The sequence below is a fragment of the Rhamphochromis sp. 'chilingali' genome (genome assembly GCF_963969265.1).
Source record: "Rhamphochromis sp. 'chilingali' genome assembly, chromosome: 9".
Lineage (NCBI taxonomy): Eukaryota > Metazoa > Chordata > Actinopteri > Cichliformes > Cichlidae > Rhamphochromis > Rhamphochromis sp. 'chilingali'.
The window spans coordinates 35,198,854-35,225,980 of record NC_137936.1 but is presented as its reverse complement, the minus strand read 5'-3'; the positions used below and the strand labels follow the sequence as shown (position 1 = coordinate 35,225,980).

Here is a 27,127-nt window from a genome sequence, read left to right as displayed (position 1 = left end):
GCTGAGTAACTGGCTGTTTTATAACAAATAAATCCTAAGAAGTGCATTAAAATAAACAAACTTGTCCTCAATTACTAAAAGATTTGTTAACATGAAACGTTTTCTGTATCTGCTAAAACTCTGCAAGATTAAAAGAACATTAAAACGTTGTTGTATTAAAATAAATGTGGTCGCATGATCTTAGATACAGCCTACAACCTTACCCATTAAATATATTGCATTAGTTTTGGTGATAAAATATTTAATGTGTGTTTGGTAATATGTTTAGTAAACACAGTGGCATCGATTCTACAAAGGCTGATTCATACTTTCATCTCGTGAGGCATTTACTAATGTGCAGACAGATTCATGTTTGTGGTTATGTAAAATATTGAAGGGTGTAACATTTTGGCAATGCTAATCCTGCTTTTGAGAATATGAAACGTACATGAACAAACATTCAGTGGTTTTTAAAGCTCTATTTTATAGTCACAAGAAGAAATGTGGTGTTTATTCACAACAAAATAAATGTAACTGACACAATAAAAGATTCTGCAGAATATTGGGTTGAATAGACTTAATGGATAAAAGTATCCGGGCACATGACGCTCTGTTTTCAGTCCTATAGCCATGCAGCTATGCAGTCTGCTTTCACAAACATTTATGACCGAACAGGCCATTCTCACTACATTTGAGTAATACCACACTAGATATTACATGATCAGCTGTGGTATTATTGCAAAGTGGAACCACAGCAAGTCAGCCATGAAGTAGCAGACCACATAAAGTTACAGACTTTACGTGGGGTCACTGTGCCAGTGCCGAAGTGAATAGTGTGCAAAAGTCTGTGTATGTATGATGCATACATGGGCTCTGCTTGAAGTCTGTGAAATACTATGTCAGTAATTCCACTTTTATAAAGCTCGACTTGAGTTGGAGATTTAAGTGTAAAATATAAGAGATGATGTGATTTATTCCTAAATTTAAACAAGACTGGGCTCATCTTGAAATTTCAATTTGTGTAAAATGAAACAATGAAACCAAAATGAAAATGCAGATTTCTATGCAAAGATACTGGTGACGGGAGCGAGAAGAAAGACAGCGTTTGACTGTTGTGGCAGAGTTTAATTTTCTGACACTTCATAGTTCTTATAACAAACAAACTGACAGAATACCGTACACACAGCAAACAGACAGAAAAAGCTCAGTTCAAAAAATAAAAAGAATAAGAAACAACACAAACAGCAATGCCAAGACTTTTAGAACAGACCTCAACGACGCCTTTGAAGTAAAGTCCATCAGATAATCACAACAAAAATCTTCATATATGAGTCACTCTGGTGTGAGAAAGGTGATTTCTCTTAATATACATTTTTAAAAAAGGTGAACGTGGTCTATGAAGCTGCAAAAAAGCCTTAATATGTAAATACTGTTTTAATGGTAACCAAAATCCAGCTTATGAACACCACGGCCGGGCAGATGCTCAATATTTCCAACAATAACGAGACAAAAAGTGTCTAAAGGGTTTGTTTTTGTAAAGCAGCATAAATAATACCACTACTTTGTTGTTCTTACAAAGGACAGAAAAGTGACCATTTTCACACAATACTTTCACCTCGTTGTTAAAACGTGACAAAATACAGAAATGCAACACAAAAAATACCAGTACAGCAAAAAAAGACCTCACTTGGTCCTTCAGGTTCCACGTTAACAAACAAAACCAAGAGAAAAATAAACACATTGTATAATTAATACAGATAACTATAGCACACTTGGCACAAACTATTCCAAACACGCATCTACCGACTTCAAATGTGCAACAGTGTGCAGCAAGTAGGTCTAGAAATGATAATCCAGTGAGGAGTAAGGCCAGAAATCAGTCCTACGGGGCTCAGCTCATTTTGATTTAATGTTAGAAAGTATCTCTGCTGCCATCCTGTGAGCATCTCTGAGACTGACCGAATTATTAGCTGCATATTCTTTAGAATGAGTTTGTTTTTGACCTTAAAAACAGCAGTTTGACAAAACTATGCCAACTCCAGGGTCACTCACATGTGCTGTTTATCCTGCTCAGAAGCTGGTATAATATTGGTTTAACTGGCTTTCAAGATAAACACATTTAATGTAAGAAAAAAAAAAACATGTTTAAGGTGGAAATCACTGAAAACATTAAGTGGATTAAGTTATTTTATTTTTCTAAACATTTGAGAAGATATGAGTTGTGCTTAGTGTCTCATGAACAGCACACAAATATTTCAAGTCATCAGTGAAATCACATCTTTTCAGAGACATTTAGAGAAGACACAGAGGGCTACAAATATGTCAAAAAGAAAGTAAAAAATAAAAAATCAACTAAAATTTTTAAGGTAAGACAGAATACCTGAAAAAACAAATAATTTTTTAGCTCTGGGTATTTTATCTACACTTAAAATATTTTCAAATATTCAGCGGATTTCGTTTTAGTTTTAGTTTTATAATGCCGAACCGAACACGAATACGTTACGTCCTGTAATTGTCCAGGTCGAGTGGTGCTCAACCTTCATGGCATTCAATACCCAAACATTCATGATGAACATGCACAGTATTATTTTCCATTTCAGTGTCCTGCTCAACCTTCAACGTGAGTGGCAGCAGCACAGTGGGCATAAAGCGTCAGTGCGCTATCAAATTCATACAAGCACTTAACCACAATTTATTTTTTAATATGAATTTTGTAGGTTGTTTGTCAGGATAAGCCCGGCAATATTCTCTGTTTCTGTTCCATAAGATGGCAACAATGTAACAATGAATTTAACCTAGCTCAGTAATTCTCAAAGTCTGGGCTGCAGCCCACTTGTACCCACAGTAGGTACTACAGGTGTTCTGTGAGAGGTATTTTATAATAAATAAAGTTTAACCTTATTTTTTAGTTACAAAAAATTAAGATTTTTTTATGATGGCTATTTAAATGTAAACATCCTATCAATTCATGCCATGTATGTGACCTAATTTGATCTGTAAAGTTTCCCCAATGTTGCCAATGGCAGGAAAAAAGGTGAAATGCAGTGATTTAAAACCGGCAAATCAAGAGACGATCAAAGTGAATCTGTGCAAACACAACGATTTCCAATCTTAAGTTGTGAAAAAAAAATTGAAAATAATTTTTGATATTTGAAATTAAATTGTGGTGTTATTAAGATCGGAAATTGCTACAGTGACACCAGGAAAGAGTGCTTGGAGAGCATGACACCAAAGATATTGTGAGAGTGTGCAGTTGACTTGGAATCTTGCTTCCTTCAAAATGGCTTTTTCAAAGATGGGGACCAGGTCTGCAACCCCAGTTGCTGTCTTCAGTTTGCTGTCAGTTTGTGACAGAAGGGGCTCCAGTTGGCAAATTGTGAATCTGTTGCTGTCTGTTGCAAATCTGTTGCTATCTACATACACAGAAATTTACACTCAACAGAAATTTAAATGAACTACTTACATTCAGAGTCCAGTTACAACCTCATAGACTCAAAACAGAAATTTCTCCACAAATAGCGATGTGATGGTTGCTGCAAGACAGCGAAATGATATAGATGCAGCTTTGCTTTTATTTAGGAATACAAGCAGTTGGCAACAATTTGTGTTAAAATCAACTGCAAAGAGATGAGGCACAGATGAGTCCTGCACAGACTGACTCAGATTGATTGCTACTTGTTGGCAATCTGTCTACATTTATAAATTAGACGGCAATTATTTGCAAGCTTTAACCAGTCTGTCTGAGAGTGACTGGAGTCAGTTTGAGTCAGACTGTTTGGACACAGGCTGCCACGGAGCAGGTAACCTACAAAATCACCTTAGGATCAAAATTGGGCACCCAGTTAGTTTTTGAAACTACCTGCAATCGGTTGCTGAATGCAACAGTTTTACTGTAGTGTGACTGAGCCATAAACGATACTTCATTCTGGGACACTGTCGATACAATCATGTTATTCAGTATCCTGGCCTTACTAACACTTGCTGTTGTACTGAAACCAAATGTTGTAGTATTTCCCCTCCCAAAATATGCAATGTTATATACCTTTTATTATTATCACTGTTTCACTGCATGGCTTGTTTCTTCTTTACATTAACATGTCAGAACCCTCATGTACATTGTCCTTCTGCTGTACAAACTACTGCAACACATATATTAATCTGCAGGAGAAAATTATTTAAAACAAGTTATTTTCCTGTGTTTTTGTAACACAAACAGTTAAGACTAGGATGAATGAATTTCAGCTAATCAAGTGGTTGGTTTTGGTCTTTTCATGGGATGTACTGTAACCTCATCCTTCAACATTAAATTACACATTTGCTTTATAGTAATTCTCCGGTCAGCTCAAGGCTGAGAACCACTGCTCTGTTTCAATGCAGTACGACGACCGTCAGCCTTCAGTCCACATTCAGTGGGATTTTTCAAATACAACTAAAATCACAGTTTGGTTTGAGGAATCAACATAATGTATCGATACAATTATCCAACGAAAACAAAGAAACGCTGTTTCCAGTCTGCAACAAATGAAATACACATTTCAGGGATGATATTAGCAGCATCAGGCATGGCGACTTTAAACTAAAACAGTTTATGTTTCTCAAAATACTATAGACAATCACATAACACAAACATGACCAATCAGATTCAACAGCTTTGTTCTTCAGTATTTAATCCAACAAATCTTCTTTTTCACTGTGAATTCACGTCAAATTTACTGTGAATTTGTGATGGTCAACAGGGTTTGTTGATGTTTCTGCCAGTTGCACAATATCATCAGTTATTTTCCACCATCTCCACTGCTGTAGGAAACGTTTAGAAATGCAGCAGCTCTCATCGTATCTACAGTACATACACGACATGACACGAGCGTGATTCTCAGGTCACATATCTACAGTCCTCTACCTCAATAATGTCTCCATAACTGGTGAGTCCTCTGGAGTACACCTCTCTTCTCACTGACCCTGTATTAGGGAACACGGTACGTCCATGAATGTAGTGTTACCTGCTTCCTCCTCCTCTGCTTTTCTTCCCCCTGGTGGGGTGAGTTACATCTTTCAGCCACACAGTCACAGAGCCGAGACTTTGACGATGTTGGCGCCAGCTGAACTTGTTGTGGTCTGAATGCTCAAGGGTGGTGGGTGACTTGGAGGTTGGGGCGGCCTCCGCTGTGGGGGCCCGTGGAACCCGTCTCCATCAGGGGTTAAAGCAGGGGGTGTTGGGAGGCTGATGATGGCTGTGGTGATCCGGCCACTTTTGCAGTTGATCCTGCTGCTCTCGTCAGTTTTAAGGTTGAGGTTGGAGCGGCTGTTAAGTATAATTAAATGTGGTTAATGTCTAGTACAAACAGTAGTAATTGCATATGTAATTACATATCATTTTTAAGCAAAACATGTTCTGTAATTTCTATAATGTTTTTGTAAATTTGGGCAGGAAATGAAGATTCTGGAGAAATTTATATACCAAAGTTTTATCAGTTAACTGCACTCACAGTCAGCTTTATTATTTATGCCTAAACAAATCTTTAAAACAACACTTTATGACTTTATGGACAGAAGTACTGGGCCACCTACACATTACACCTACAGGAGCTTTTATGACATCCCATTATAAATTCATAGGCATTAAAATGGAAATGGTCTCCCCTCTGCAGCAATAATGGCTTCTACTCTTCTGTGATGACTTTCTACAAGATTTTGAAGTGTGTCTGGGAATTCTTGCCAATTCAACCGGGAGAACATTTGTGAGGTCAGACACTGATGAGGGGTATGACTCACAATCTCCACTCTTGTTCATCCCAAAAGTGTTTAATGGGCTCTGTGTGGGTCACTCAAGGTCTTCAGCACTATCAGCTGATCATAATGTTATGGCCCATGCTTTGCGCACTGGGATACAGTCATGCTGGAAGAGAAAAGGGTCTTCCCCAAACTGATTTTTTCAACACTGAAGCATAGATCAGTCCAAACCAGACCAGACCAATCCTAAAAATAAACAACCCTATAAGGTAAAATTCGGTGGAGGAGGGGTCTGGCATTTGCCAAACCAAGACTAATCCGTCATTCTGCCTGGAACTCCACAGAACATATTTCCACTGCTCCAGAATCCAGGGGCAGTGGACTTTACACCATTCCAGCAGACGCTTGGCATTGTGCTCGCATGCTGCTCTCCAGACGTGAAAACTCATTCCACGAAGCTCTCGTCAGACAGTTTCTATGCTATCCCAGAGGAGGTTTGGAACTCTGCAGTTATTCAGTCAGCAGAGCATTGGTAAGTTTTAAGCCCTGTGTGCCTCAGCACTTTGTAACTTTACTTGATCTGACACTTAGTAGCTGAATTGCCGTGGGTCCTAAATGCTTCCACTTTGCAATTTGCATACCACTTACAGTTTATCGTTGAATATTAGAAAGGAAGATATTTCAGACAGACTTGTTGCAACAATGGTATCCTAGTACTGTACCGTGCTCAAATTAATTGAGCTCTTTAGAACGACACATTCTTTCACAAAGGTTTGTGAAGGCAGAAGTCTAAATGCTCGATTTTATACATCTGTAGCAATGGGACTGAAAACACCTGGAACCAGAGACCAAGAAGTGTGACCAAATACCTTTGTCCATATAGTGTATCTAGTGATGCATTTGAGAAGTAAAATATGAAACATGTGAGTCCTTAAAATACCTTTTATTTTGAGAGGAATTTGTGTAATAAAGCTGTACAAAACTAAAATGACATTTTTAAAAGTTAATGTACTCTGCTAGTTAAAAAGTATAACTAATTTCTCAAAGATATATTTTATTTAATTAGATTATTTAAATGCAGCTGGATTAATGTTGACAATTGCCTATTCAGATCCATCTATTAAATGTCTAGAGTCGAGTGAGGGACTTCAAAGTGTACCCCCAGAGATGTGTTTTGGAGTGAAAGATTAATGCTTGCACACATAAAACAGTTTCAATGGCCAAACACCAGGAGTTTGAAATTTTTGCCAAACCTCTGATGCTTGCCCCTGCATCTGTTTTTGTTTCACCTGGCGGTGTGGGACAGTGGGTCACCACACTGTATGTGGATGGCACTGAGCTCCTGCAGCGGGCCCTGGTGTGTTGAATGGGTGGTGGGCAGGCTGGTGTTAGGCAGAGGAACATTTCTCTTTCTCTTTCGACTACAACAGGTACGTGTGGAGCTGTCATGGCTGGATACAGAGGGACTGCGTGAGGGATAGGTCTGCAGAGCCGTTTCCAAACAGTTCTGCTCGTATATCTGCTCGTCCACAAACTCGTGAGCCTGGAGAGAAAAAGATGAATGAAAAAAAAACATGGGGATAGCAAAACAGGAGAGAGGAAAAACAGCAGTCTGTAAATAGGCTACACAACAGCGTTATAGGACTTGTTGCCCAGTTGTACTTCACTTATAATTTTACGAAAGGAACCACACCAAAACAAATACAATTTAAAGAAATTATAAAAAATAACCTTCATCTTATCATACAAAAATCATGCACCTGGCTGATTTCCTTTATTGGCTGCCTGGATAACACTGTCAGTGTTTAATACAGATCTTAGCCAACATCTTTTGCAACAGTAGCTTTAAAGACTTTACAGTGGATGCAGATTTGAGACAAACCTTTACATGACGATCTAAATCCTGTCCTGTCCTCAAACTGTAGTACGAACCAGTGTCTTCTGTGTCTTGTTGCACAGGTCTGCACAGGTTACCATAGCTAAACTTTAACACAAGTATACCACAGACCAGGTTTAAGTGAACTTAGGGGTAGTTATGTTTAACAGATACTGTGAATATTCCTTTAATATCATAATTTAAGTTCAAGAGTAGTTTCATCCTCATACAGAGACTAAAGGAATACATAAATGTCCAACATTATGATGTACAACTGTTAGCTTGAAGCCAGAAAGTTCTAATTCAAGCTCGACTGACTATCACAAGTATAAACTGACGTATTCTGTCTAATAGGGAACCTTAAATTTAATGTGATTCAGTACTGAAAGGAAACTCATTTAAATGTTGAATCTTTACTTCATTGTCATGCCTGAAAATCTGAACAACTGTGTACAAAAACTCAGTTTGAATAAATATAAAACAATATAGAAATGTGAAAAATAGTGACAACATCGCAAATCACAAGCGACAACACAGAGAAAATAATAAAAGAGAATATTCCTCTGTCCAAATACACACTGGTGTGCCGTCAGTGACGCCTCATCTGTGTGAACTGCATGACAAAACTGTGGTGGGCAGTTCAGAAACCAGGTTCACTGCAGTGTAGCAGATTTGGCATCGTAATATGCCAAATGTAGTTTATGGTGCAGCTGAGTTGTAAAACCCCGCAAGTTCCAGTTTTTACAGACCCACTCTAAACCCCACACCCACAAAGTCCCATAACAACTGTCAACCTGGCGTGCAAACATTATGACATTTTTTTTAAAAATTATTTATTTTACCAAGAATGTGTTTTTTGCTTCCAGCTGAACTCAAACCACAGATTTGAGAGCAAAGAACACCTTACTGTGACAATGACAGACATTTTTGGCAATGCCCTAAACACCTTTTTTCATCTGTTTTGGGGGAAGTTGGCAGCTACATGCAAAGTCAGTGTGAAGAGCAAGCTTCTGATAAGGTAACATTTGGAAAATCTAAAAAAGTTTCATCGCTAGCTTCATTAATGTTAGCCAAGTTTTCAGCCATAGCTACACAGTGGACATGTATATTTATAACAGAGTGCACTTACTGTTGTTTTCTCCAGACAGTGCAGTAGGTGGTGGTGTTGGCTCTCTAACAGAGAGATGGACTTCTGGGTCAGCTTCTGCTCATCCTCTTCTGTACCCTGATTGTACACACACGCACACACACACACACACACACACACACACGCACGCACGCACGCACGCATGCACACACAGTAGGTATTAGTAGGTATTATGAAATTATTCAGGAAGTTGCCCTTGGACATAAATCTCTAGACATAAAGACCCAGATGCTGAGATTGCTCTTTGATATTTACTCAATACTTAATACTTTGAAAATGAACTTTTAGTAATGAAGTAGTAATAAAAAGCCGGAGGTTCTGCTTCATGGCATTCAGTTTCATCTGAACTCTTTTTGTTCATGTTTGATGAGTTTCTCCTCATTTCAGTTATGAACAGGTAGACAACAGCTCCTGCCAATTGCTTTCAAATAATTTACTTGTTACATAGTGAACCACATTCCTGTTTGGAGTGAATTGATCCCTTATCTTTAGGTCTGCTTAGCAAGTGGTTTGTCCACTTTCTCCAATTTGTAATTTATTTCCTATTTTGTAGTTTTTTGTTTTTTTTAAAAAAAATCCACAAACAGCCTACTGTTTTTCTTTGATTTGTTTCCTTGTCTAAGCAAGCAGCAAAATAACTTCCAATTTCAGTTTATTGAGCAAACAACATGCAAATTATAAAACCGTGCTACTGCGAATCCTCTAACTTAATTGTCTAAGTAGGTACTGCTGAGTGTTATTTGATGCTGGAGGCAGCTAAACAGTTATTGATGTCAGAAGCTTCAGAAAGAAGAGAAATCGCAGAGTTTGAGGAAGGGAAAAAAACCCCACAGAAGCAGAAACTTATGGAACCCTTTGTTGGTATTTTTCCTGACAGGCTTAGTTTGAAATTCAGCCTTTAATATTCCTTTGTCTCAAAGTAACTGCAATTACCAAATAACATGAAAACTGAAAATGGTTAATTCTCTCCCCACACTGTTCATTGTTACTCAGAGGATTGGGGTAGGAGGCAAACCAGCCCATGGACTCTCATTTGGATTCCAGGAACATGAACAACACCGTCACGTGGGCACGTTTTCCGATCGCTGGATTTGTGCATTTATCCTCTGGCAGAGGACCTATACACACATAATATAGATACAGAGCGAGATTCAATGGTCTTTCATGTAAATAAAGAAGCTGACTTTGTGCAGTCAGTAAAAGGAAGCTGATCACGATAACCGTGCTGCTAATGAATGATTGGACAATAACTAAATGTGTTTTTTCCCAATGTATTTGTAATAAAAAACTCCCCCTGAAGCAGTGGTTCCCGTATTTTGTTATATTTTATTTTCAAACTCCATTGCATTTAGTATATTTAGTAAACAACTAAACAAATACAAGTAAACTGCAGTAAATTACAGGTAGCAATGAAATAAACTACTAACTGTTTTACGTCCACATCTACATGGGTATTTTTGAAAACGCAGCTGTTTCTACGCGTTTGGGCCTTTCGTCCACACATAAATGGTGTTTCGAATCACCGAAAACTGCGATTTTTTTAAAAACTCAGGCTACGCCCACGTGTACACGGGTATTTTTGAAAACGCAGATTTTTCTATGTGTTTGCACCTTTCGTCCACACTTTGGGAACCTCTGCCCTTAAGTATTCAGTGTTATTCATGTGATGTCCAAAACTACAACAGTAATAATGAGATGTGTATAATTATGTGAACATATCTTTTTGAGGGACTGAGTAAATGAAATAATCCAAAAATTAATTGTCTTGATTAAAGATGTATTCAGGGATGCAGGACTCTTTTTATAGGTTATTTTATTTAATATTAAATGATGTATCAATTAATTTTGTTACTTTGTAGCAACTCAATTTATTTATTTCAGATTCAAGAAGGTCTTCTACCATCTGGGCATTTTTCAATATCCTCAAAATGGATGTATGACCCAAATGTCAAGTTCCTGGAGATGTCATTAGAGGGCTGTGATTTGTCAGTCTGGCTATCCAACTAATGTTGTAACTGCACTATTCAATCACATATTACCATAAATAGGTGTTCAAATCAGTTAGAGAATGACATTAATGCACTTTATCCAATGTTAAGTTACTTCTGTATTCTGGAGCTGGCCTGGCCATTGCCTCAATGGAAGTGTGAAGGGTAATATCAGTTAGTTTGGCATTTAGCTGTGAGTCAGGTCCAGGATGCTGTGAGTTCAGGATATATAGAGTGCTATGTGCTGTGGCCTCAGTCACACAGGCCTAGACCAGCTGGTCACCATCTGGCAATCACCGGTCATGAGGATTAAATGTGTATTCCTTGAATATGCCTCACCTTTGTCACAAGGTGAAATAAGTCACAAAGAGGTTTACACTGAACACCTGCAAACACTTGCCAACTGCTCTCTCCAAGCGGTAGTGAAAACAGAGAGTTGTACCTCAAAGTAAAAGGCATAACTTGACTTTGAAGGCAAATTTTCTCCATTTTTGGTAATAGTTAGGTTATAATTGCAGACAAGATTTTCTATACAGAACACAACAGCAGTTGTCTCAAGGCACTTTAACCCCAACAATCAGACGACCACCTATGAGCAAGCACTTGGTGACAGCGGGAAGGAAAAACTCCCACTCCCAAAACTACCATAACTGTGGGCAGCCATGGCAAACTGCTAACGACCAAAGCCATCTGAAAGAGGTAATCGGTGCAGCATCGTCTTTGCAACCAATTTCACCAAGTGACTCATAATGACCTCCATGCACCCAGTTTTCCTGGTGAGTTGTGGATACCGGATCTCTAGGCCTTTGTGATTGAGGTCTAAGCTAGCTGTTGAGTTACTACAGCAGTGCCTCCCTTTAAAGTTGGGTCTGCTTGTTGTCACTGTTTGTGCAATTATGCATATGTTGAATATAAATAATACAATTGTGAAGCTTCCCACCTTTTTTCATTTCATTTGCTGAGTAACCAGTGAAATAATAAATATAGTTTTATTTAAGCTGATGTCCGAGTTGTTGCATACTTCTATAGCACATTGATCAAGATAGTACCTAAACTCAGATCTTATTCAAGATTCAAGATTCAAAGTGTTTATTGTCATGTATACAGAAGAAATAGCATTTCTCTGTGCAATGAAATTCTTCCTTTGGTGTCCATACACAAATGCCAAGTTAGGTAAGGGTTAAAGGAACAAGATAATAAAGATAAAAATAAGGATAAAAAGTGTGCTGATGTACAAATTGCAGTTGGGGTAGGTCAGCTGTTCAGGAGTTTTATAGCATATATTCTGGATGTATGCTGCTATTTGAAAAAAAAGCCATTGTTTCTTAATAACAATTAAAATAAATATCTTGTTATATTTATCTTGTTATGGTCCAGTGTTCCACGACCAGGACGAAAACCGCATTGTTCCTCCTGTATCCGAGGTTCGACTAACGGACGAACTCTCCTTTCCAACACCCTGGCATAGACTTTCCCAGGGAGGCTGAGGAGTGTGATCCCCCTGTAGTTGGAACACACCCTCCGGTCCCCCTTCTTAAAGATGGGGACCACCACCCCGGTCTGCCAGTCCACAGGTACTGCCCCTGATCTCCACGCAACATTGCAGAGGCGTGCCAACCAGGACAGCCCTACAACGTCCAGAGCCTTCAGGAACTCGGGGCGGACCTCATCAACACCAGGGTGAGGGCCTCCAGCTCGCACTGGAATGGTTCGCAGCCGAGTGTGAAGCAGCGGGAATGAGGATCAGCACCTCCAAATCTGAGGCCATGGTTCTCAGCCGGAAAAGGGTGGAGTGCCCACTCCGGGTCGGGGATGAGTTCCTGGCCCAAGTGGAGGAGTTCAAGTATCTCGGGGTCTTGTTCGCGAGTGATGGGAGAAGGGAGCCCGAGATCGACAGACGGATTATGGCTGCAGCTGCAGTAATGGTGAAGAGGGAGCTGAGTGTAAAAGCGAAGCTCTCAATTTACCGGTCGATCTACATCCCTGCCCTCACCTATGGCCACGAGCTGTGGGTAGTGACCGAAAGAACGAGATCGCGGATACAAGCGGCAGAAATGAGCTTCCTCCGAAGGGTGGCTGGCCTCTCCCTTAGAGATAGGGTGAGAAGTTCGGCCATCCGGGAGGGGCTCAGAGTAGAGCCGCTGCTCCTCCACATCGAAAGGAGCCAGCTGAGGTGGTTCGGGCATCTGACAAGGATGCCCCCTGGGCGCCTCCTGGGTGAGGTGTCCCAGGCATGTCCCACCGGCAGGAGGCCCCGGGGCAGACCCAGGACACGCTGGAGAGATTATATCTCTCGGCTGGCCTGGGAACGCCTTGGTATTCCCCCGGATAAGCTGGAGGAGGTGGCTGGGGAGAGGGAGGTCTGGGCCTCTTTGCTTAGGCTGCTGCCCCCGCGACCCGGCCCCGGATAAAGCGGATGAAGATGGATGGATGGATAAATATCTTGTGTTTCACCTTTTTGAGCTGCCAGACAGATAATTCAGACTTATTTCAACAGACTTATTTATGTATCCTTACTTTCTGTAAAAGGAAAAAGTTATTTCTTTTTTTTTTTTTCTGAAATGGAGATGCTGTAAACCTTCAAAAATAAGTGGGTGACATAAGGTATAATACCTATGAAAAATTTGATTTGGTCTAAGCGCATTATCAAGACTAGGAACACTCAGCTCCTGGGGCGGAAAGTTGATCATTTTGGAAACCTGAAAGTGTACTAATGCATAGCTGATGGCATGGGCATGCAGGAAGTACAAATATATGTTTATATACATATTTCAAGGCTTGATGGCATCAAGTAAATGAGTGACCCACTCATTTATTTTATATATATTGTCCTAGTTCACTACAGCCTTCTTTTTTTGCGTTCTTGTATGTGCTGATTTTTGTATAAGTGAAGCTGGCTTTTATGGGTGTGTGGCTTCTTTCTTTGTTTCTTTAGTGCATGACGCACCATTCCTCTGTGATACTGTTTTGAGCAGTTTTTTTATAGATTTAAATGACTCCAGGAAAAAAGATCAGATAAGAGATAAAGCTGTAATGCCTTCGTATGCAAGATTACCATAAAACTCAACAGGATTATCAATACCCGTGATCTAAGTAACAAATAAAAAAAGCCAAGATGCAACCAGACCCCGAGTGAACTTCTAGTCTAACTAATGACTGTGACAGAATCAGTGATTTTTGTCATATATCTCCACTCACTCCTACCTCGGACCCACGCAGCGTCACCGACTGTCAGAATTGACACCATCGTAATTTGATGCATCAGGACTCTGGCAGCTTCATCACAGACACGAAAAGGAAAGGGGGGTGCTCAGTGCTCACAGATGGCATTTATATGATAATTCTAACCACTTGCAGACACCCATGAGCTTTCATACTGGACTCTATTAGGTCCAAATGGATTTTAGTAACCATCTGCAAGGAGGAGAGTGTGTCACTGAAAACACGAGCGATGGTCTAGATGGATGGGATTTAGGCAATTTGCTCACACTTTACCTAACACATTTTTCCACGGTGGTTATATATATATATATATATATATTGTATAAAAGAGTGAGGGGATGATTGATTCAAAAAGTAGAAAGTTCTGATCTTTATGCGCAGACATGCATTACAGTAGAGCAAATAATTATTTATGTCCTCTTCTTAGGCTAGGCATTAGAAACTGAATTTCAAAACTACTTTCAAGTTAATCTCTATTGTCTCCACTGTTTCATTGTTCAGCGGCTCCGTTTTGCTTTGAAGCCTCCTTTAATGCACTAACAACCTAATTATTACCAAGAGCGACTCGACAAGCAAGTAAGAACAATCTTACATCCTAGATAACCTCAGCTTACCGTTTTCACAGACACAGATTAAATCAAGTCTCAGACTGATGAACAACCAAAAAAAGCACTTTGTGTTATTACACAGATAACACTCACATGGGGCATTATTAGCCTCTGCTATCACCTCTGCCCTGCATAACAACAAGAATGTAATGGCTCCAACTTCTTCTTTTATAGCCTCTAAATTACTTTTAAATTGTTCTCTGTTTATTTGACAGTAATTGTTGCCACTTTGCTTGTGTTTGCGTACTGCAGATGTGAAGTTGTTGCCTCCAAGCAACTGAGTTGCAGTGAACTGAAATAATTAGTACATGGGCGTTTGACAAGGAACAACATGATTAATACTGAATTACAACCTGCTGGCATTGCACCATTTTTAATGAGCACACTTAATTAAAACAGCTTCCAAGAAATCATCGCGCCCACTTTGCTGTTGGTGGATCTTCGCATTCAGAGGGTCAGGGGTCTTTCTCACCGTCAGCTCCAGCAGTTCGTTGAGAAGTCCGTTGCGTTTGCTCTGAAGGAAGGCGTTGGCGCTGCCGGACTTGGCTATTCTTATCCTGGCCAGTCTGGCTTTCTGGGTGTGGGACGAAGAAGAAGTCACAGCATCAGACAAGGTAGGCGGGAGGTCGGAGAAGATGACTAATACCTATTTAATGATAAGAATCTGCCAACTCATCACACAAACTCTGTAGTAATTTTCACAGCTACTACATGACTGCTCTTATCTCTGCATTTTCAAGTTTCTCTCTTTCATTATATATGACAGAGACTGCTGTCATGTTCTTGTGTCTGTAACATGCTGCTACTGAGTATGTCTGTAAGTCGGCACCCAAACAATACACTCATTTGGGATTGCTGAAAATTTAATTTCAAGTCTGAAATGAGCATAAATATGTTGCTATCTAGCTGCTGCAGATTTTTGCTCACATTTAGCTGAAATCCCAGTAGTGATGTTGGGCGATAAGGCCTGGCTCAGTTTCCAGTTTTTCCCAAAGATGCTGACTGAGGCTGAAGTCACCAGCTAGAAAAAGGTTTTAGACAGCAAATTCTACAATAATGGCTTGTCTTTGTGTTTGGGGGAAACATGATAGGATTTCAAGTTACTGGAGGCTTATACCAACTCTAGATTACAGGTGTGCAAGAATATGAGGACCTTTAAACAGGTTTAAAACAGTTAAATAATATGTAAATACTTTGATCAGTTTTTAGTCTAACACAGTGCTCTTTTTAAATATATAAAGATCTCTTATGTTTTATAGAGAAAACAACAATCAAAATCATGAAAGCAATTCTTGGGTAGTTGTAGCTTTAATTGGGATGTCTAACAACAATTTTGCCAAGGCAGTGTAGATTGAATCAAAAAGCTTTTTTTAATGAATGTCTTCTTTTAACTTTTTATTCTTTCATCTGTAACTTTAGCCCTTATATTTTCTGATTCTTTACAGCTTCGCTTTTTCTAGTTTTTCCTTCCAGTCCATTGATACAGAGTTGTTTTTTTTTTTGTTTTTTTTATAATTCATTTTATTTGGATCCCTGGAAGAGCAGCAAACTCTGACTAATCATAAATAAAGAATGAAGAATCACGATGATCTCTTTGAAACTCCAATTTTTGGCAGAAAGTTGTGAGACTTTTGAGTCTGAACCCTTCAGATTGATTCTTCTAAAAAGGATAAAACTAAAGAGTCGGTCCACCAAGAAAAGCAACAACAAAAAAAAAATGGGCTCAAACTAAGAAAAATATAAATGCAACATGAAGCCAAGTCTTGCATTTAATGGTGCTGCAAGCACAAATTGATAATTTGCTGCATTAGTGCCAATTATGCCCATGAGAACCTACTGAGTTCACAACATTGCAAAGTCTGTTTGCCAACATTTATCAGTTTATTTTATTCCCTTTCTGTTGCAGCATAAAGATAAAATTGCTTTAAATAACAGACAAAATAATAGAACAAAGGAGGCAGGAAATGAGAGAGATATTGCATTAAGGATTTCATAAAATGAAGAGGATATTATGACAACTGTAAGGTGAGCTTTATCTTTAACCTCACCCCACTGTGCTCTCTCTCTCTCACCCCCTTTATATACATTTAAGAAACAGGAGATACCGAAGAACATCTGCTTTCCAGACATGATTCAAAAGTAATATTTAGACGCTTCAAAAACTGCCTGTCAGACTAGTGAAGTTGTATGAAAAGCTGGAACCTGAGAGGTAATAATAGTGCTTGTGTATGTACGTGGTCAGTATGTGAAACAGGGGTAAAATGGGAGGATCATTGACTGCTTCTTTCTGCAGCTGAAGAGTGAATGAATTAGGAACCAGTGAAATTACCGTCACAAGCTGCCTGGCTTTATGATTGATCAAAAGTACTACTTGACACAAGAAAGGGAAAAATATGAAAGAATAAGCGTCTCTGATTCTTCTGTAAGTGCAAAAGGTTGTGCTGAGCGTCTGTGATGAGCTGCTGAGCCCAAACAGTTCTCTAAGAAACTTTTACTCTAAACACATGACAACTCCAGAGGTGTGATTGAGTCTCATTTAGTTCAAAGTTAAAGACAGTGGAAAATATTGAAGCAGATTAAGTCAAACTGCTTTAAAATCAAGTCCCTGAATAGTTAATAAAGGTATCACACATGGATCAATATTTGTCTAGCTGCAATAAAAATGATTTGTTTTCCAACTGAGCACTGTAGTGTTCATTTTTATGCTGTAAACCATTGTGTATGCTCTTGAACGAACTGCAAACCAGGCCTTTTAAAGGTCAATTTGCTTTTGATGGCCTTAAAATCCCATTGATTTAAAAGTTTGTCTGAGCCCCAGAAGGACTGAATGAATCTTTCACTGAAATGTTAGTGAAAATGTAACTGAAAATTCTCTACCAATGATAATGAATTTATTGTTTTGTTCTACAAAACTCATCATCATGAAAATGCCAAACAGAAAAAAATTATGTTTACTTAAAAGTAAGTAAAAAATGTAAATAAATAACTGAAACAAACCGAGGAATTTTCATATGTCAGATCAGGGCCGAATCCCAGTCCTCGAGAGCTACTGCAGCTTTTAGATGCATCCTTACTCCAACACAGCTGCATCAAATGGTTGGATTACCTTTTCAGCATGCCACCAAGTTTGGCAAAGGCCTAATAACAAGCCATTCATTTGATTCAGGTGTGTTAGAACTAGAGATGGCACGATACCACTTTTTTATGTCCGATACCGATACTGATATCATAAATTTGGATATCTGCCGATACCGATATGAATCCGATATAGTGTTTTTTAATCAACAAAACTGTTTTTTAAAAATATCTTGCTGCATTTTGTATAAGTTCATACTCACGTTTAAAACAACAACTACACTAAAGCTATTCTGTTATACCTGTATGCAAAAAAAAATATTTCATAGTTCAGCAATACTGATCAATCTAATAAACTTAAACCTACACCATCCTTCCTATTCTGGTATTTTAAAGAGTACTTAGCGTAAATATTAAGCAACCTAACTAATAGGGTTCCAACTCCCAGCAACAACAAAAATAAATAAATAAAAAATAGGGAACCACCCCTCACGCTCCACCTCATGATGCTTAATCGACGTAATCAACCTTAATTTGATGCAGTGTGAAAAAAAATGCACAGAAATCAATTATTTTTCAAGAAATATTAAATAGATTCAACATCTTTCTTCAACAAAATTGCAGACTGCACAGATGGTACCTTCCCAAAGGAAAAAGTACTATAGCTTACTAGGGTATATATATATATATTAGACTTAATAGTTACTATATACAGTAATGGACTTCTATACATTTTACATCAGATTAAAACTTTGGGTGTCAGATTCAGATAATTATTTATTAAAAGCTCGACATTTTAAATGAGAATAAGAAAGAAAAGTATGTCTTTGTGCCCCCTTTTCCCTGTTCATGCCCTATCGGCCCCCCTGGCTAAACTTTGCTAGATCCGCCCCTGCACAGTTACAGCCGTCAGCTGCGTAGAAAAAGATCCTGGTGTAGAAAGTAATATTAAATACATTCTAACAACAGGGCCCTGTTTCAGAAAGCCGGTTTAGTGCAAAATCTGAGTAAGTATACCCTGAGTTAACGAAAACTCTGGGTTTTCGGTTTCACAAAGCGAGTTTAGATTAATTCTGAGTGAGTTACTATGACGACACACTCCGTGAAGCTAACCTGCCCCCTATCAGGTTTACTTCAACTAACCCTGACTTTCTCCGCCTCTTTGTCAGAAACCTGTAGATGTTGAAGCCCAAATTCTCCGCAGAGCTCTCCGCCGGGAGAGAGTGATTAGAGCGCATTTTATCATTTCCTGATGATTTTCTGTGTGAACGTTACCGTTTTTCAGCACAATCCATAATTTATTTGGATAACATCCTCAGGCCATATATTGCTCATGTGACACATCGCGGACATCCTCTCAGTTCTGTACATATTATTTGTATTGCACTTCGGTTTTTTGCAAACGGGAGCTTTCTGTATAATATTGGTGATGCTGAGCACGTTTCCAAGGCTACCGTCTGTCGGGCAGTCAGGAATGTTACAGTTGCACTGAAACGTCTCCTGTACTCGTCTGTGGTGTTCCCCGGTCACAGACCCACAAGATTTATCAAAGAGGGATGCCACAAAATTGCAGGTATCAGGATGAACAAAACTTAATTCATGATGTGGTGATACTTGAACTACTACTTAAATTTTACATTTATTCTCACGGTTCCCAGGCGTGATTGGCTGTATAGATGGCACTCACATTCCAATCATTGCTCCTTCAGTAAATGAAGGAGACTATGTGAACAGGAAGTCTTTCTACAGCATTAATGTACAGGTACATAGTTCCCTGTAGCATTTCAAACTAACAAATTATTTCATTATAGTAATGGATGCTAATTTGTGTTCTCTGCACTGTGAAGATCATATGTGATGGTCAAAGGAGCTTGCAAAGAAAAGCGTCTGGACTTCTTTAAGTTGCTTGAAGACGTTTCACCTCTCATCCGAGAAGCTTCTTCAGTTCTAAGGTCAAATGGTGGAGAGTCCCAGATATAAACCTAGTGGGAGAAACCCCCCACAGAGGGACAAAAGGACCCCCTGATGATCCTCTAATCGCCTGAGCCAAGGTGTGAAACTGGGCGTGGGTCCCAATCAGCCAGAGTTTCGGGTGTGTTCATTGTGAAACCTGGCCCCACCTTATCATGCGAATTCCTGAGATCAGATGGCCCAGGATGTGAGTGGGCGTTAAGGCGTCTGGGAAGGGATCTCGAAACTGGATTATAGATGGCAGAGAGTTGGTGTCGTAAACCCCCGCCTCTGTTCAAAGATGGTCGCTCACAGTGGACTCTTTGTTTTTTAAAGTGTGTGTTCTCTTGTGCGCACCACGGGTCCATCCGTGTTAACTCCGTGTTTTCTCCCTGTGTATCTTAACCCATGTTTGCTCTGCTCTCCATCTCCTTCAGGTTTCAGATTTGTTTGTTTGATCTTTAGTTTTTCTAGTTCAGGTTTTCTTAGTTCTGATTTTGCCTCCCTTGCTTTTGTTTAGCTTTTGTTATCGTAAGTAAAGCTCAGTCGCATCAAGTAAGTGCCTTCATTTTGGGTCCTTCTTCATAACTCCACGTGGCTTGCCTCGCTAGCCGTTACAGTACCCAAGTTCATCATGAGAAGAATGTCTTCAGTTCATTGTGCCTCATTAATGTATACTAAGAAAGTGTACTAGGAAAATACTACTGTATATTAGGCTTTGGCTGCACAATTTGCAAGTTTAAAAGTTCAAAAAAAGGTAAAAAAAAAGAAAGAAAAAAAGATGGGCATTAGTAAGTAAGTAAATCTCACTTGAATTTCTTTTTGTGCATAATAATTTGTTACTCTTTAAAAGAAAAGATACAACATGTCAATCTTGTAATCAATGCACAAAAATGTCCGCTGTTACTGTAGCCAAAAAGCTTCTGTCTTTATCCTTTATTCCAAAAAGTCTTTGCGTACACGTTAGCAAGCTGCAGTTTTACTCTAATGTTCATTTTGGATAGAAAGAACTTTTTAATGGCAAGCTTCACATGCAGGTTAAGCTTGTGATTCTCTTTCAGACTATAAATGTGTGCATGCTAATAGCAACAGTTGCAAGCATTACCTGCACATCCTGTAATGAAATCTTACATTATCTGAGGCTTCTAGTCTAACCCTGGACAGACTGGCATTTTTTTCTCATGTTGTTGAAAATCTTTTCTACTTCTAGAATATTTTCCTTGGACTGGAATGGTTAGCTTTTTTTTTTTTTTTTTTTTTACCTCAGTACCAGATTCATAAATATCCCAAAGGTCTCAGGAAGCTCTTTAGATGTAGGCATGATGATGCTACACATTTCAATAACAAAGAGAAGACACTGGATGTTTGGTGTCACATATCATTCCCTACGGAGAATCTTACAACCTTACACCCAAGCTGAAATGTGATTGATCTGCTTTAACTTCATTTGACCAGGAAGTTCTACTGAGATCAAATTTCACAATTCTTGACCGAGGAAGCAAACATTAAATACAACCTCTACAACACAATATATTGCATACAAATACCCACAACATGAAGCATAAAACACAAGAGAAAAACACCCACAGCTCTAATTCCCCATATTCCCTACAATGCTTTTAAATTCACTAGAGGCCTCTTTTTTCTGAAATGTTATGTCATTTATATATTCAAATTATGAAAATGATTAAAATTTTTCTGTCTTTTTCATACAGCTTTCATCTAAAAGAGCTGTTTGAGAGTTGTTCATATGTTTGCTTGTTCAAATATGTTGAAAAAGTCCACAGAGTTTAATTGATATACTTTACTGCTTTATTCCTTAAGATTCTACTGTAAAATAAAACGGAAAACCCCATGAATGAATGTGTTATTTTTATGGCAAATACACTCAAAGCGCTTTATACAGCATCTCCCAATCACACAAGCACTTTCTAACATTCCCACTCTAATGAATGCATTGTGAGCAGCTCGAGGTTAAGTATCTTGGCCAAGGATACTTTCACAGGCAGACTGGAGGATAGGGATAGAACCACCAACCCTCTTATTAGCAGATGACCTGCTCTGCCTCCTGAGCCAAAGCCACCTGAATAAACCTCATTCTTCTATTAAAGTATAAAAATTCTGATGAAAGTATCAAATACTTGATACTTTGTTATTCTGATACATCAAATTCCCTCCATAAAATTAAAAACAAAGCATGATACTGTAAAAGGGGAGGAGAGGTTATGTTAAAAATCCGTCAAAATCCCAAAAATTGAAATTCACTAAACTCAACTTTAGAAGTAAATGCCTCCTAAAGGGTGATGAATAAGTATTTCATGGCTGGGGAAGTTCTTTAAGAAATTACTCTAAAGTTTGGTGTGCCCCGAACGAGCCTCTTCAACATCCTGACTAAAATCCAGTCATGATTGTGGTGATTTTACTTCATCGGTGGTCTCAGTTGACCGCACAAATCAGACCTATATGCTCCAACATTACCACCCACAGTCTGACAGTCAGACAGCAGAAAGGTTCAAAATGTTCACTTCCAAGACAAGTGAGCCTTGAAACTACTGCTATATAGAGCCCTCTTCCTGTTTTTTCTTTCTTCTACCCCAATAAGACCTCTCTTACACTTCCTCCTTCTGCTTCCTCGGTCTTCTTTTTATTCTCTTACTCTTTTTACTCTTGTCAGACCTCCATCCCTCTTTCCTCTCTTGCTCCCATCGTCTTGTTTTGCCCTCACGTCTCTGGTCTCAGGACTTTTTTTCCTTAACAACCTGCCATCTCTCAGTGTGGCTCCACTTGACTTTGCTGTCCCATTACCGGTGTGACCTCAGTCCATTTACTGCCTCGACACTTATCGGCACTCTGACTGCACTGTGCTGCAGTGCTGATTTGCTGAAGGAATAAAAGAGGAACCTGTCTTTGTCATCTGCACGTTTGGTTTTCAAATTATTGGGGAATTAGGAACATTAGTATCAGGGCAGGGGTTGTTTCTGTGGCTAGTTATATCCTCAGTGGGTTACTGAACTTCAAGACAGACTGTACTTTGCACTGAGGCATACACTCCAGTAGTTAGCAGGCAATAACTATCATTAAACCCAATTTGGTTTCTCTACTTTCTATTTAATGACTGAGAAGCCACGATGGATACACGAGAAGACCTTTTTGTAAAATCAAATCCCCTGATGACTACATAATTGTAATAGGAACCGAGAGCAGTGTGTGGTTATAGAAGAATGAAGACGAATGAGTTCTGGAGAGAAATGGGAGGCCAGAACATATAAAGTAATAAAAGGAAAATTTATTTTTGAACAGAGTTACCATAACAGATATTTCCCCTTGATTTTTCTTCCTATTGTTTTAAGTTATATTAAAGGCAGAAGAAGAAGAAGAAGCTACTTCATTAGACCAAATATAGCTCACTGGGGGACACTACAAAAACCATGAGTAGTAGTCCATAATTTTTTTATATTTTGCTGGAAAAACAAGGAATTGTTTCACTGGTTTATTGAAACATGTGCCAGCATATGTATACAGCCATCTTTATTCTTCAGTACAGACTGAACTCTCAGAGGGAAACTTTCCTGTAGTCTTCAGGAATACCCCCAACCCCCCAGAACATTTAAATCTCTTGGCTGCCTTTTGTTCCCAGACTGTTCTAGTTAATGTCAGGGTCCAGGCTCTGGGCAGGCTGGTCTACGACTGATAGTGTTGCTTAGTTTTTCTGCCCAGATCCCCAACATCACCTTTGACAAGGTCCCCAACGCCACTTGCTGAAATGAAGCTGCAAACCATGTCAGAGCCTCTGCTGTGTTTAACAGATGATTGTAGACACTCTTGTACCTCCTTTGTACATATTGACAATGAAACAGACAAAATAAACTCAGCTATGTTCCTGCTCCTGCCCTGCATTTGTGTTGGATTTCATTGTTGTTTTAGTTCATTCCTGTATTCAGAGTCCTGCATCAGGGTCTGTTATTTTGCCTGCTATAACTGTCATATGTCAAGAAGAGCTTCTTGACAGCCACCCTTCCACCATTTCTAATGAGGCTTCGGTGAACAGTAGATGGATCAATTGAAGGGCCAAATGCATCTCTCAGGGTTGGTGTCGGTGTCTTGTGCTATTTTCTAAGGACATCACTTTGACATACTGTTCATTTGCTCTTTTAGGCCTGCCACTTTTTCTTTTGTCCTCCACTTATGCACTTTAATCATTTTGTTACCGACACACTGCACACTAAATAATCTAAATATTCCAAATCAGCGGTCCCCAACCCCCGGGCGTTTGGTACCGGGCCGCGAGAGTTGAGGCTCGGGTGTGAAATGTATGGTTTTCAGGGTTTTTATCAGTTTTTTGTTATTGTTTTTATCGTTAACTCTGTTTTCCTCGGTCTTTTCACGTGTGTTATGAATAAATCTTCTTTTTTCGGTACCGGTACTAGTTTTATTTTGTTGTATTTATCTGCGACACCTTAAAGGCCGGTCCCTGAAAATATTGTCGGGCATAAACCGGTCCGTGGCGCAAAAAAGGTTGGGGGCCGCGATCTAAATAGCAAAAACACTATTTTATGCTAATTAACCATGTTGTTTTTCGCATCTTTTAATAAATTCAACTAAAGAAGTAGCAAGAAATTATATATTTTTGGGATGGGTTCTTGTTTCTTGTGCCTAAAATTTATAATCTAGAACTGGTTTGTTGCTAACATGTTTATTAGGTGTAAGCACAACACTGGCTCATCCCTTGAGTTAGGTGCCTTTTTTCTTCTTGAATGATTCACAAGTCAGTGTTAAGAGGCTTAAAAAGCAAAAACATTCCTCTGAAAGTGGTCAGATAGAAAGACTGGAAAAACTGAAAATGAGTGAAAAAGCAGACAATGACCAAGATAAACTAAAGCTTCACAAAAACACCAACGTGTGTGAGGGACATTTTTGTTGTGTAATAGGATTAAATCCATTTAAAGCCATGACAGAGTGCAGCTTGTCATGTTGAAATACCAGAACAAGTTATTTTTTCATTTCCTATTAATTGCAAGGTAACAATTTTTTTAATACAATACCAAGTCCAGACCTACTTTCTTTTTTTAAAATTTGTTTTATTTACGTGACACTTTAGATACAAACATTTATGCTAAATTACTATATTAAAGCCACCTATAGACCTTAACTCTAATTGCTGAATCAGATTTCTTTCTAAGCACTTTTGCACTTCCGTGTTTGCTTACATTTTGTTGTCCTGTCCGTTGTTTCAACTTTGAACATTAGTTTTTAAGCCTTTAAGCTTTTAAAATGTGAATAATGGTTTACTTGCATCAGGGATTTCTATTGAGGGAAGATCCTCAACGACCACGGCAAAAAGCAGCAATAAAATGTTATTTCTTTTTAATTATCCTTTAACAGCTTAATAATGTTTTTGTAAATTAATTCCTCATTGAGAGTGGGCTATGTTTCCCAGAGAGCCTCCTCACTGCTTTAATAGGCACTATAAGCCTGAAAAGCATCAAAAAGCTAAAAGAACTTCATTAGTGTGAAGAGTTTATGGTCCCTTTGTGGTCTAAAAATGTTTTACAACCACTGAAAGATGATATCTAAAAAAAAAATCCTTCAAGATCAATATAAAAAGCAACTTGCACAACAAATGCATGGGAAAAAAAAGCTGCTGGGTCATGGAGTATATTTGGTCAGCCCTACTGTCAGTCGCTGTTGCTTAGCAACAGTACGACCATGCCCACTTAAGCATGTCAATATCAAAACAATAGACATTCTGTCAATGAACAAGTAACTACGCATCTGTTATGAAAGTGTTACAGAAGAAGTGCTGCAGAGGTTGTATTTTCTGTATACTACATCAGTGAGAAACAGTGTTTTAAAGTAGCAATGACACGATAAAATTATTTAGTGCGTCATATTTTTATGAAACATACACAACTGGGCAGCCTTTCGAAAATATTATGAAACCAGATCTAAGTACACAAGGTTTTTCTCAATTTCTTGAATGTAAATATTACCAAGACTGACTGAGGTTTGATCTAACAGGATGAATCCAACTTCACCAGTTCACCAATTCATTACCTCTATCAGACCTATTTTACTCAGAACTGAGCCTCACTGGACTCAATAAAGGTGCGAGAGAGCCCATGCTGTTGTGTTTGAACTGATTGAAATCAGTATATTAATTAGAAAACCACACACCTAGGATTCTAATATCAGTAAGGATTCAAATCACACTTTTCCCTCCTCAATTAGCTATCAGCAGCTGCTCTCTAACTTAATAGCGCTCTTATCTAGCCCCATAGAAAGGTCAAGCCTACTGGGGGAATTGTAGTGAATGGCTGGCTAACATTTGGTACTTAGTGTGTGTCTAAGAAACTTGTGTGTGAGTGTGTCTAAAAGTATGTTAAGTTAATGTGCATCTGAAGGGCAACACATTTCTTGTGTGTATGATGGTGCTGAAAAATGTGGGATGAATTATGGTGAAGGACATTCATTCGCAAAGCAGTTGTACAGTTCCTAATTGGGGTCAGTCCCTTTCACCAGCACCTTTTTTTAAGTTGGTAAAAATACCCGTGTGCCTTCCATATGAACGAAACTCATCTGTCATCAAGATCTTTAAACTCACATCCATTATTTTAATGATGTGAATAAAACAAAAGGACTTTCAAAAGTTTTTATTCCCATTTTAGGACTAACTATTAGTACAGCACATCCAAAAGTTTTACTCAACACTTCATCCTTCCATTTATTCTCATTAATTTATTAATGTGTCATATTGCATTACAACTTCGGCCTTTTGAAAATAAAGAGCATGCACTCCTCTGGTAATATTTGCACATGATTTAACACAGCCACTGATTTCAGCCACACATATTCCTTAGAGGTGCAACAATACTCGTATCGATATTGAACCGTTCGATACAGTGCTTTCGGTTCGGTACGCATGTGTATCGAACAATACAAAATTTTTAATTTATTTGATCAACTTTTCTTCTGACGATGCTGTCTGTGTGAGCGCTCAGTGGATCTGCGCTCGACAGTGCAGCCTAGGCGGAGTAGCCGAACGCAGTGACGCACTGACCGCAGGGCAAGCTAGCGAGACAGAGCTCTCGTTGCAACATGGCAAATTGAACCTCCCCCACCCTCATTCAGATCTGGTGTTTGGAACTATTTTGGTTTTCATGAGATGTATGACCCTGAAGGTAAGCGCGTCATGGACTAAAGTAAAACAGTATGTTGGATGTGCCACGCAATGCTCAATTACATGGGTGGGAACTAGTGTGTTAGCGCAGTTTGCTCGTTAACGTGTTGATGCCGTCCAGCCCCATGCACGTGGCGATCCGCCGTAGCTCGTTAACGGAGATTTGCCGTGTTGTGGCGTTAACGTCATTTCAACGAGATTAACCTGAAAGCACTAGTGGGAACACAACGAATATGACTGCACATTTACGCCGACATCATCCTAGTGCAAAGACAAGTGGAAGCAGACAAAAACAACAAGCACGCATGCTACAAACTTTACCCGAGTCATTTAGACAGCTGTTAGCACATGATTCTCCTTATGGGGACCTGATAT

At 39.0% G+C, this 27,127-nt stretch overlaps 1 protein-coding gene across 1 annotated transcript in view; it reads right to left on the bottom strand.

The window, feature by feature from the left end:
* Positions 1-1,195: 1,195 nt before the first annotated feature.
* Positions 1,196-27,127, bottom strand: part of LOC308403046 (A-type voltage-gated potassium channel KCND3-like) — a 108,568-nt gene continuing 82,636 nt past the window's right edge. Inside the window, exons 5-8 of the mRNA XM_080892283.1 lie at positions 15,023-15,124; positions 8,715-8,810; positions 6,999-7,252; positions 1,196-5,281 (exon numbers count right to left, since the gene is read on the bottom strand). Coding sequence (XP_080748409.1) covers positions 5,044-5,281; positions 6,999-7,252; positions 8,715-8,810; positions 15,023-15,124 — 690 coding nt within the window. The 3' untranslated portion in view covers positions 1,196-5,043. The remainder of the gene's footprint in view (positions 5,282-6,998; positions 7,253-8,714; positions 8,811-15,022; positions 15,125-27,127) is intronic.